The 13,442-nt window shown below is 31.0% G+C and overlaps 1 protein-coding gene, 1 long non-coding RNA gene and 1 other non-coding gene across 3 annotated transcripts; 1 reads left to right on the plus strand and 2 right to left on the minus strand.

The window, feature by feature from the left end:
* Nucleotides 1-7,697: 7,697 nt before the first annotated feature.
* LOC143204210 (uncharacterized) lies at nucleotides 7,698-8,392 on the minus strand. The gene is made up of 2 exons (XR_013007543.1): nucleotides 8,228-8,392; nucleotides 7,698-7,958 (listed from the first exon to the last, which is right to left on the minus strand). It is a non-coding gene; the product is annotated as an uncharacterized LOC143204210 (long non-coding RNA).
* Nucleotides 8,393-10,416: 2,024 nt separating this feature from the next.
* LOC143204209 (venom metalloprotease inhibitor-like) lies at nucleotides 10,417-13,425 on the minus strand. The gene is made up of 2 exons (XM_076416697.1): nucleotides 13,218-13,425; nucleotides 10,417-10,713 (listed from the first exon to the last, which is right to left on the minus strand). The coding sequence occupies exons 1-2, from the start codon at nucleotides 13,336-13,338 to the stop codon at nucleotides 10,505-10,507; spliced, it is 330 nt and encodes a 109-aa protein (XP_076272812.1). The 5' UTR covers nucleotides 13,339-13,425; the 3' UTR covers nucleotides 10,417-10,504.
* LOC143204380 (U6 spliceosomal RNA) lies at nucleotides 11,499-11,605 on the plus strand. Its single transcript, XR_013007601.1, has one exon. It is a non-coding gene; the product is annotated as a U6 spliceosomal RNA (small nuclear RNA).
* Nucleotides 13,426-13,442: the final 17 nt, after the last annotated feature.

Raw genomic sequence — 13,442 nt, forward strand, 5'->3', positions numbered from 1 at the left:
GCTCGATTTTTGATTTTATACAACTTAGTTTTAAAATTTTAACTATTGTTAAATTCATGGCTTATATAAGGAAATTTAGTTTTAAGATATTGAAAGTCTTTGCCAAATCTTGATTCCTTGTTCTTCTTTGTATCTTTAACAACTTTTCCACCAGATCTAGCTTCATATGATGCGAATATATTATATATATACGACAGTTGATAGAATAATTAAAAAAATACTGGTTGTAATTTTATTTTTGTTGTTTCTTCTCTGATTTTCAATTGATAAGATCAAAATTATCAGATCAAAATTGTATTTGGAATGTTTAGACATTTTTTAAAGATATCAACATAGTTTAAATAAAAAAAAACAAAATGTTCCGCTTGATAATGAAATTGAATATAACACAAAATGTATACCAAATGTATAGGCATAACACTGAAAGAAGATATAGTTCGGTTTCGTTAAGTTTCATGATTTTTGTTTAAATATTTCATTGCGGATATGTGTAGTTAAGCTGTTTGTAGTTATTTTCATCTAGTTTTGATATGATATATTATTGCTGTTCTACTCCAAAGAAACGTCAACATTATATATTTCAATGCGCAAAGTTGTCTTATGTTGGTTCCAAAGTTATCGTGGTCTGGTGTCTTTATAATTTTGCAAGATAATATATCTTGAAGCCAGTTAAGTAGTGCAAGTTCCACCTGATCCTCTTCTTCATCGGTATACAATGTATACATACTTGTAAAAAAATTCATTTTCTGACACTGTCTCGGTTGAGTATTTTAGGATAGTTGTCCTGACATAATACATTTATCAACAATTTTTGGGATTTCTATAGGAGGATTATATGCATCTATCAACAGTGTTTTATCACGTCAACAGCTGCTTTTTTCTCCATACTTCCTTCGCTCTTTTGCTTGATACTTATCGTTTTATTGAGTATAAACCAGAAATTTGTCGTTTGATACCTAGTACTATATAGGAAAGCTAGAAATGCACTATAGTTAAAATCAGCCATCTCTTGTACACCTCTGCGATTAGTATCAACCCTTCTTATAATGTAGTCTTTCACTCCTCGCCTAAAGATACAAGATCTGAATCTGAATAAAAAATAATGTGTACTATGTACATCGCATATCATGCTTATTTAAGCGCTTGTCTAGTTCTCAGATTATCATTCTTTCATATCAGTTATATCTGCAGGATTCACCTGCTTAACATTTAACGAATTGTTTATATAGAATGGGGCAAAAGTCCCTCTACCATTGGCGCAATTTCCGCTGAGTGGCAATAATGGAACGATTATTTTCTATAGTCACTATTTCTGCTGGTTTTTGTTTCTTATATTTATCCATAATACAATTTGGACATCTACACAATACAATGGTTAAAGCGAAACTGAGCTAAACGTTGCATAACCAAGATGGTGCGCAATGAAAATGGTAGCGGGACTTTTGTCTCCCTTTTATATAAAACATTTTATTTAAAAAATAATTATATTGAACTTTATTTTAAGTCTTTATTGTAACTCTATTGACCTACTAGCTGCTTTCGTATAATAACCGCTCTGGGTTTTTTCTATATTTATTATTATATTACAATAATACCCAAAAAGATAAAGAGATTTTAAGTTCACCTACTTTTAAACCTTAAATGCAATTAGGGGAAAATATTTATTTTAGTTGTTTTTTATGTAGAACATATTTGTGTAATCTATATAATATTTACAATCGCAATATATTTAATTATAATTGCAGGATTTATTAAAATACCTATTAAATCGAAAACAAAAGCGTTGCCTAAACCGTAAACAGTCTCTCTTAGTTGTCGATTCTTCGAATTTATCTAGACACTTACTATAATCTTAAACAAATATTTATCAATGTCTTAGTCGAGGTGTTTGTATCTTAGCTTGAAGCTGTTTCTCCTCACTGTAATCGTTTAGATATCTTGAAATGTTGTCAAAATGTTTACCGTCCTTTACAATGTGGTAGGTATACTAATAGGGCAATACTATATTTGACCAACATAAGATTTTATAGTTAGCTAGCGTACTTTTGAGTGTTTCTTTCGATATATTTATATTAATTGTTCTGGGATAACCAGGGTCTTGATCACTGTGCACAAGAAAAAATTGATATCTATTAGAGATTTCCAGTTATCTTCGAGATAGAATTAGTAATGTTAACCACTGTAATTTATACGCATTACGTTCTTGTATATTTGTAAAAATATTGGGTTGCTTTCCGTTGAAGAACGAACCAACATTGTTGTTGTAGAATCGATTATTTTAGAATGATTGGTCGACTATATTTATATATTACTTCGACCCATGATTCTAAAATATATTATATACGTTATTATAAAATTCGTATTGTATTACTTTCTAAGAATTAAAGTTAAATAAATAAGATTTAAAACAATTGTCTGTGACATGTAATACGCTTGAAAAAAATTTGAGGTACCTTTAAACTAATAATATAAATAAATAATCAAATTTTTGAGTGTACTTATTATATAGTTGGAGTTTTAAACTTAGCGCTAAGCTAGGATATATTTAAGTAATTCCTGTACCAAGTATTATATTAACCGTTTAAAGAGAACAAGAATTGCTCATGGAGTATATGTATTATTGGGTGTTTCGGAAATTTTTGTATGTATTTTTCCTTTTCATAATTTTATTTATATAATATTTATATATAAAAAATAAACATATCCCGCATTGCGTTTGTTTTTATTCTATGCCGTTGATTTTTCTCTCCTTTGTGTCTCCATTATCCACTTCCTAAGACCTCCAATTTAGAAGTCGTCCAAGTTCGAAATCCAACGGTCTGTTTGTCTTGGTAAAAGCTTTCTCGATTCAATGATTTGTTATTTGGGGTTGTGTAGTCTGTTGGCTTTATTTATAACCTTCTGTTAATCTGGCTTTTGAGAGAAAAGGTCACTCTTAATCAACCAGGTCGGTGGATTTATCGTTTTTTTTTGAGCTGTTTAATTGTCATTTTATGTTTACGTCGACTTAACTTTCTTTTATAATGTTATGTTTATTTTTAGTAATGTTTGATATATATTTTTCCTTAGCGTTTGGTGGATTTATTAGCTCATCAACTGTTTACTAAGTCATGTTTTTTTTTTAAATATAGATATTTCGCTACCATCATAAAAGATCTTTTTATTATTAAATGCTGGCTTGTATACTGATATTTCTTTCATTTTAAAAAGGAATTTTTTGAGACGGAAATATTGAGAGAGAAAATAAAAATGAATATCAAAGTGCTTTCCATCATTTCCTATAACTTTTACCCGTCATTCTAGTAATAGAGATACTAAATCGAAACGATGTTGATTTGGAAGCGATCAATTTTCGCAATTCTTCAGAATTTCGAAACCATGTGCCGTCAATCTTAATTGAATAAATCTAATCAAAAGACGTTGTATCCGTAAATTAGCTCTGGGCACTGTAGAACTCCCCATTTCTACTGTAACAGTGTATCCTTCACAACTATTACGTGATCATTCAAGATGTCGATTTTGCATTTGTTACCGACAATTTCCGGTCCTTTTTTGCAACACTATGTCGTTCAATTCCTTTAATTAACGACGTTTGTAAACTGCAGTAACATTTTCTGACCTGGATTTCTTCCAGGACTAATCCATGACCATGTACTTGAAGTCATTGTAGTAGATCCACTTGTGCTACAGAAATCTACAATTTGTTACGAGACAAGCAATGGAACCGCAATGATGAAACTATTTAAAATGGCATATCAGTCAAGTTTCATTTTTGTCACGTATTAACTTCTGGAAACGGTTAATCCATCAACTATCCGAACCATTATATATCGGTGATCAAAACACATTGTAACAGAAGCTATAGCTTTTTCGCATTTTGAGAAAATTTATAAAGGCCGTTTCAATGGAACATTTAATTTTCGTGATTAAAAACTTATCTAACCAATCTTTCATTTATTCAAATGAAGTAGGGCATACAAGTGCATTTTGGATCGATCTAAATATACTGTTATAATCAGAGTTGCAAAATAAGCTTGGCAAAATACCATTTTGGCTTTGGATTACGATAGAACATACACTCCCCATCGACACATTGTATATGCACGATCAACAATATATAATGCACTATAATAAAATAACTAAATGCTAAGATGATCTAATGTTTATTGAACTAAGAGACAGTTATGAAAATAACCGTGTTAAAGACATTGCTGAAAGGGATTTTTAACCAATATTTTATTCACCTTCTTCAGTGAAGGACTTTCTGAAAAAAGCACCAGATATAAAAACTACAGGAATTGACTAACATAATCTGAAATCCAGTGAACATAGTGACTGTTCTGAAAATAATCTTGTTAAAGGACTGTCGAAAAGGTTTTTTTACCAATACTTTTCCTTTCTTTATATATTTCATATATTTTGATACTGCTATGAATCTTCTTCAAAAGGCTATTACATACTATTAACATGAAGCTATTTATGAGTTGTGAGTTTGCCTATTAGAGTTATATTCTCACTGGGATCAATCACTGGAAAAATGTATGTATATATAACTCTCTATATGTTGTAATATTTCTTTTGTATCGACATCTGTTTTTAAGTGGAAATAAATCCATAAATTCATTTATTTATAATTGTATCATAGATTTTGCATATATTGTCATAGAAAATTATAAATTCATTTTTATTTACCAGCCATCGATCTATGTAGCCAATTTCTGTTTTGGGTTACAGTGGCTTTGCTTTTAAAAAAGGCGTTTGGAAGGCACGCTCCTGATCTGATAAATGGCTCATAACTACTTTAAACAGACAGGCAGACAGACAGTTTTAACAACTTATATTACATCTTATTATATAGATATATTATAGCATACAGCTACAGAGACCTATAGTTTATTCCCTTTTATTTGTGTGTGAAATGTGTTTTGTGGTGTTTCCAGAAATCGAATCAACCTTTAAATTCGTCCTCTGAAGAAATTGATGCGAGTGCAGATATATATTCTAAAAAAGCTCTAATTCTTGACATAGCTTTTGTATATACGTTAAGTAAAACTCCACAATAATTGCATAACTCATCATAATACCACTTCTCGTCCTGGCAATATGTCGTCTCATAACAAAAGCCATATTTTTGAATAAATATTGGTATTTTTGAGCGACGATATGTTCTATCATAATATTTTACTAATAAAGAATCATTAAACTTAACTCAATTTAATAGTTTACAGTCTACAATTTAGTGTGTTACGCAATGGATATTAGTGTGGGATCAATGTGTGTCAATCATAGTGTGTTCTCATTGGGATCAAATTTTTGTTCTGAATATAAGCCCTTTGACAACTATCTAGGGCATAGAATTTTTTAAAGAAAACTTTCAATTACGGTAAGCTATATTTTATCAATACTTCCATTCAGCATATTTCTATGCGTGTTTCTTTCAGCTCAGTATTCTGTTCGTTTTATCGATTAATCGAAATAACAGAAAAAGTTGTATAGGTCTGTGTAATAATGAAACAGATGGTTAAGCTTTAATGGTAATGTCAGGACATAGTCTTTATCGTCAGATTAGCCCTTTCTTAGATTAGCACCGAAATAGGCCAACTTTACTGCAACCTCTGCCGTAAACTAATTTTTATTCTCTCTCATTGTCATTTCACTTGTCCCCCTTTCGCTTTTACGGCCCCTTTTATCTGTTCGCCTTTTACTGCAGACGGTTTAAAGGAAGAACCACCGCCATTATTTTATCGTCACTTACTTAATTTGTGTTACTTTATATTGCACTTTTATTGGATTACTGTATTATATAAGACCGTGAATTTATTTCAGGAATAGTTTTGCACAATCACAGTTATATTGTCAAGTTTTTGTTTAGTGTATCTTTCTTAGTTACTTTTGTCATCTTAAATCAATCCTCAAATTATACTAGCCCTCTCCATCCACTGCCGTTTCTAGCACGGTCACTTGATGATTTGGAGACCGTCTAGTCACTGCTAGTTTTGTCATCTTGTCCTTACCTCAACCTATCACATGCTGGACGACTGTCCATCAGTTATGTATGGGCTGCAACACTTTTAATTCCTTAACAGGAGAATATAGAGACAGACTCGTTGGATTTCTTCGAGATATTGTTTATCTTCGTAGATAATTCTTATTTTGTGTCCATTATTGTCAGCACAAAGTTTGGGATAAAAAAGTTGTTTTACCTTTACATCTCATAATACGAAGAAAGTAACCATGCAGCATTCTTTTTACCTGATATGCATACAGTTAAATATATAAACTTTTATATATACTGTTTTTTAGAAAATTAACCAACATTTTATCATGTTACCAAGAAATGGGCGATAGTTCTAAAAGTATTGGTTAGAGTTTAAACCCAAAATATGTTCAAGAGGAACTGTGACGCTCTACAAGAATATTTGTATCGCAAAGTCAAATAATATTTGAATAGCGTCAAATTGTACCTTAAAAATGTGCTTATTAAAGTAGCATCAATTGTTTAAAGGATTAATTTATATAAAGAAATAGATTTTGGCTAAGTATCCTAATCAATATGTTGTTGCATAAATCTATTAGAAATCATGGAGTCATGATAGATGTACATTCCTTAACAATTATGTAAAAGAAGTTCAGTGAAATTTTGTTTATAATCTGTTATGGCTAAACCACAATGTAAACCAAGATGAGATAGAGTATATAGAGGCAAGGCAAATATCTCTTGATTGGTTATTGTTTCATTTATATAATTTGTGTTTTTATGGTATATTTATTTTCTGCATATTTATTTTATCTTGTTTTTATTCACTAAGCATAATTTAAATAAATATCTCAGATCTAATTAAATAAATATATGTACAAAGCCGCTAAATAACACTAAAGAAGCTGCTATAATAAAAAAAACTTTTATTTTCTTTCATTTGTTCCTCTCTAACATCTCTCTTGCTATTCCAAAATTGTTACGCTTAAAATCAACACAGTTTTGTTGTATTTTACTCCTCACTTGCTATGACTTTTTATTTAGAGCCAGCCAAAGTTTTAGGTCATTACGTCAAGCCTCTAAATGATATTTTTGCTTAATGTGTATGTAGAAATTGGCTTCACCCATAGTTCGCTTAGCCAAAAGTGGTTTCTTTTTTATTTACCAATATATAAGCACTGCAAGTTATTTTTATATATATGAATAGTATCAATTTATGGCCTTGACTGGTTTTACGTATTTTGCGTTTGTATTTTAATTGGACTATATTTACAAAAATTATTAACTAAGTAGCTGATATCGACCAAGGTAAAGGTATGTTGTACGCTGGCTTGAATAAAAATGTATATTATGTGTTAAAATATTGAAAATAGAAAACTAAATTACACATACTAATGACGTACACGTAATGAAAATAATTTGATCTCCTTTGATCTCATGTAAGAAAATATAGAACAGCATTGTTGACGAATTACTTAGAGGTATCGTGGTATCGGGACCGGGCGGTGGGAATACTGAGATGTACACTTTTGGATGTAAAGGCCCGCGCCTTGACTGGAAATAGTTCCATAGTTTTATGGAGTCTCTCGAAGAGTGTCTTGACGTAATTGATAAACGAATGTTATTGTAATCACCGTTGTAATTACCTATATTATCAAGTTAGTGACCAATATAATGTTTTGTTGGACATTTGTATTTTATTTACCAAGAAATAAAAGTATTTCTTACACTCATATCATCTATTTCAATCGAATATAAAATTATACGAACATTTGATAACTTTAAAATATATTTTACGTGGCAAATAGTTATAGCACATTTTTAATGGAAACAAAATCAGGAAAATATTGACACTAGGTGCAAGAACCTTTCGGTATATTAATTATTTTACAGGATTTTGCTAAATTTTCACACGTGGTTTGACAGGCGCTTCCACAGGAATAGTATTCATTTTCTCTGGTACAATTAATCCAATTGAGACCTAAAAAAAAACAATCATAGCATATTGAGTGAAGTGTAAGCCTCCTTTTTATTGATATTATCTTGTAAACTAATGAGATAAGGAAAAGTAACAAATCAATAACATATCAAAGTCATATAACAAATTCAGAGCAAATGTTTTATTCTATTTATCCGAATTTATATATTTTAACAGTTTTCTAATTAGCAAGACAAAAACACCAATTAGGTTTATTTTAATTTTTGTTGTGAATGTTGAACTCCTTAAATAAAAATCAAAAATAGCCTTACCTCCTGATGGTAGAGGGTCGGTTGATCCTATGTTTATACAATCTCCTTTCACCTCATGAGTGCTCCAATAGCAAACAAAAGCAGAAAGAAGAATGAGTTTACACGCGGTATTCATATTGTTTTCAGTTTAATGACTAGGTATCTAACCTGGCTGGTTATTATATATATATATATATATATATATATATATATATATATATATTCTGTAATCGGCAGGATATTTCGCTTGATTACGTTGTCGTAATTTTGTGTATATTTGCAAATTGTCACGTCATATATCTACATTTGGTTATTTCTTCCAACGCTGATTATGTATTACATACCAGTATGGTTTTGTTTGAACTTTTACTAACCTCTTATTTATTAGAGATCAAGGTCAATTTTTATTAAATATATATTTGATAGTGTACTGTTATTTAATGTGTTTTGTTTATTTTACGAACTTATTGAAACTATATTGATACCACGTTTTCATTCTGATGTGATAAAAACAATAATTTTGTTAATAGAAACACGCGAAGCTTATCAGTAATTACTGAAGACGAAACGTGCACTATAGCGTTACAGTATTAGAGTCACTACATATGTAGTTATCATGAACAGAGAGGTTTTCATTTTCACCGAGTTAAATTGTTAACAATTCATCTCAAGATAATTGATTTTTTTTCTGTGCGGTTTGTTCATCATAAGGAGCTACATTCTATTCTTCTAATTTAGTGTCGTAAAAAAATGTAAACAAGAGCAACATAAATAAAGGATTTTACTAGTTTTGAATACCGTGATTTATAAACATTAATACCAAAAAGAAAATTATATTGTCAGTACTACAATATACTTACGTAATCCTTACTAGATTTAAAATAAACTTTATCACAATTTTTGACACCAATCTATTTCAGATATCGTTAGATCAAACATTTCATTCACTGTGTAATCTCCTTCATATAGATTTTCCACATAGGTAGGCTCTGCATAACGTTCAGTTTTAGAACGTACAAGGACAGCTGCTGATGCAGGTATTTCTACTTTTATTTCATCCGTGTTTTGAGAATTTCTGAGCTATTTGGTAGTCAGAATCCAAAAATCTTTAGGATGAATTGCAAACTATCTACTATCTCATTGCTTTTAACATTAATACTACAGGATTAATTTCGTTTGTTCCTTTTCCGTCTTTTACTTGTTATTTTATTTGTACTATATGGGCTATTTATTGACATGTACATTTAACATGTACAGGCTTAATCAGAAGGATTATTACCGTTCTCTATTGATGATTTCCGTCCATTTCACTAGTTGATAATACAATACGACACTCTTATTTCATTAGTCATACATACGAGCATGGACAGCGTCTATATTCCTCTTTGCATCGATTTTAATGTACAGGATGATTTAAAAAGCACTTTTTAGCTTTGGTGCGGTAATATTTGGTCTTTCTCTATTACCAATAACAATGTTGAAGCTGTGTTTCAGTTATATACATTCCACTTTCGACGTTCCTATGCTTTAATTTGTATGGCACCCTATTTTATTACTATTTCAATAGCAATTATCAATCAATTCATTGCTTTCGAAGATCTGCTTGAATAGTTGGAGCCGCTAGTATACCTGTACTAGTATGACTGTTCCTATGATTTTTTTGCCGAAATATGTTACTCGTTTTTCTAATATTAATCCAGGCGGGTCATTAAATGATAAAATAACTTTTTTCTGAGTGTTTATATAGCAACCATTCACCCACATTAGTTATTTATATATTGTACTAGGTTATACTACTTCTAGTTTTTTATGACTGCTCAAAATTGTTTTAAAATATTGTTCATAAATTTCGAGCCATTATTGATTTTTCTAGCCATTTAATTCCACGTATTTATTTTGTATGTATGTTTTAAATGGTGCATATTTAAAAATTCAAAACTAAGTGCGCTTAGACATAAGCTCATTATGATAAAGCGATGACGAGGTACAAATATACTTTGGCTTTAATAAAAAAGTCGTACGTGTTAGAACACTGAAAATACAGGACTTTAATAAGTAATACGCATGATGAAGGAAAGTTTTCTGCCTTCTCATTTTGTGTAACTTTTCCCATACTTCTGCATTTTTTATATCCTCGATCAATTTATTTACTTTGTTCTGCGTTCAACTTTGTAAGTTCTGTTTGAATTAAAAGCGAAATAACACGAATATTTTATGATTTTAAAAATATATTTACATGACACAGAGTTACGGTATAATGTTCATTGAAGCAAATTGTGTTCTTCGAAAATGTTGGTACTAATTGCAAGATCCTTTCGCTGGACATAATGTTATAGGTATACAATGTCCGCTACAGTCTCTGGCATATCCAGGACAACAGTAGCAATGATCATTGCATCGAAAGTTAACTATGGGACAGGGATCTCCCAAAGTATCACACTCAGTTTGACAAGCGCTGCCACAGGAATAGTGTTCATGAGGTTTTGTGCAGTTAATCCATGTCAGACCTGGAAAAACATCAATAAAATTGAACTAAATATATCCATAATGTGTCCCAAAATAGACCCAAGGACTCAAATAGGAAATAGTGTTTTTTTTTGTTACTTAAGTTAAAAAAGTAGGGTATATGCTATGTATAAGTTGAACTGTTTCCTATTTCACAGGTTACATGGAATGTTACCCATCAATATTATTCAATTTTAAGATAATTTTGCGCGGTTCTCTGGTGTAGTACTCGGTTTTTAATAACCTTAAATTACAAAGTGGCAAACTGTTTTTTTAAGGTTGCCAATTCCGCATATATGGTGCCAAATTAGATTTTGTGTTAATTTTTAATATCAATTAAACATTAACATTATTTAGTCATTATTGCAATTTTATTAAAAAAATTAGATCATTTTTATCGTTCCATCTCGCTCTATATGTGTATGTATTTTGCCTCTTTCTATTCAAGTATTTAACAATAATGCTCTAATGTAATGAGTATTTGTTATTAGTTCCATAACTACAGATATATTTAAACTGAACTATAGATACAAAAGTACCTACTGAGTAAACGAATATCTTATTGATACATTTGCTTGTTTTGTTCTAAACGAAGTAGACCAGATGCCAATTAATCTGATGAAGGTCAAAATTTAAAATAGTCATTTTTATTTTTGTCTATATGATATCAGTTATCCGACTGATTGATTAAGAAACTATCACAAAAAATTTAACAAAAAAAGTGATAATTCCAATGGTTTTCGTTACTAGAGTTAGTTAGTATAAATTCTGTATCATAATATTATTCGTACTCGCTTCGGCGGTACATATACTAAAATTGGAACGATACAGAGAAGATTAACATGGCCCCTGCGCAAGGATGACACGCAAAATCGTGAAGCGTTCCACATTTTTATATAAGGCACTTAAGCCGCTCATTAATCTTCCAGAGGATATGTAAACGATTAATGATTGTGATCCCAGATGCAAAATGTCGAATCACTAATATACCACGGCATGGCAGTTCTCAAAAATACACATGGACCTCTCTATGAAGGTTCCTAATAAGGAAACAAATAGTTCTTCTACAATAAAAAGCTTCTTTAGACAGATAATCGAAGAGAACTATTCAAATCATTTTATCTTCTACACGGATGGTTCAAAACGTGAGAACTTTGTCGGTGCTGCTTATACGTCTAGTCTACGCGAGAGACACTTTTGGCTTCCACCATTGACTAGCATTTTCACAGCGGAGCTGCTGGCTATATATATGGCCCTATCTGCCTTGTAAGAATCACAGATTAGCGAATGCATACTAGTAGCATCGGATTCTTTGAGTTCCCTGGAGAGTTTAAGATCGGCAAGGACAGTCCACCCTCTGGTCACATACATCAGAGAGATACAGACAAAGTTACAATTTAGGGGTGTAAGAATAACATACCTCTGGGTCCCCTCCCCTAAAGGAATATCTGAAAATGAAAGAGGCATCTGGCAAGTAGGGAAGAGGAGTCGATCAAGTTAAACGAACTGGTTAGCAAAAAAGATGCCAAAGTCTATATGAAGGGCCTAAATAGGCAATTGACCCAATTAGAATGGGACCTTCTAATAAAAAACAATAAATTATGGGAAATCAAGAGGATCTTTTATCAATATATGGACCATAATAACATGAGTAGATGCATTCTTGCACGACTGCGAATGAAGCATTGTAAACTGACGCATGAATATTTGTTGAAGAGACAGAGCCCGCCCTTATGTGATTTGTGCCATATTCAACTTAGCGTGAGACACATCCTACTGGACTGCCAAAAATATGATGATTTGAGGAGACAACTTGAGATGCCGACAACACTGGAACAATTGGTCCAACCTGAGCAACTGACTCTGCTGATTGATTATCTAAAGACCATAGACCTACTTCAAAATTTGATTGTATATATTCTCTTGTTTATAATCTACTGTGTAGTATTGTAAGCTGTTAATGTTCATATAATGTATTGTAATTCATCCTAAATAACCCAAAAGGCTGACGGGTTTAAATAAATAAATAAATAAAATAAATATTATTATTATACTTTTTTGCCAGAATTAATTTGTTTTTTTATATCATTTTATATATATTCGGAATATGACTACTTTCTACTAGACTCGCTGAGATATATCGGGTGCTTAAATCTGCCAAGTACTGGTGACAGTCTTTTTGTAAAGCTACTATCACAGTTGACTTTAAAGGTATAATATGTCTAAGAATGATATATCATAGAACTAAAATAAATAGAGAGTTTACTGTAGAAGCAATTTTGATGCATCATTTTGATGTTAATTAGAATTATAAATAAAATATATTAATAACAAGGATATAATGGTTTAAAGCTACACTTTTTCGCCAAGACAAGAAACAAAAAATGCAGCATACAATTTGGAAAGATAGGCTTAGTTTCTGAATAGAAAATGTTATATGCCTTCAGTGAATATATAATTTTTCTAATAATTTTTATATATAATGTAAAAATTAAAACTATCTTACCTCCTGGAGGTTTGGGGTCATTCGGTCCTGGATTTACACAATCTTTCTTCACGTCTTGATAGGAACAAGTAGCATAGTAAACAATAGTAAAAAGAACAATAAGTTTACACGCGGTATTCATGTTGGCTTCTGTTTAACAAAATTGTCTTCGTCTTGAACCCGCCTGATAATTAAATATGTTCCGTAATTGGAAGGGGATTTTCGCTTGTTTATGTTCTCGTAATT

The sequence above is a fragment of the Rhynchophorus ferrugineus genome, unplaced genomic scaffold, assembly GCF_030347505.1.
Source record: "Rhynchophorus ferrugineus isolate W39M unplaced genomic scaffold, kcgeb_rfMv2 rfM10, whole genome shotgun sequence".
Classification (NCBI taxonomy): Eukaryota; Metazoa; Arthropoda; class Insecta; order Coleoptera; family Curculionidae; genus Rhynchophorus; species Rhynchophorus ferrugineus.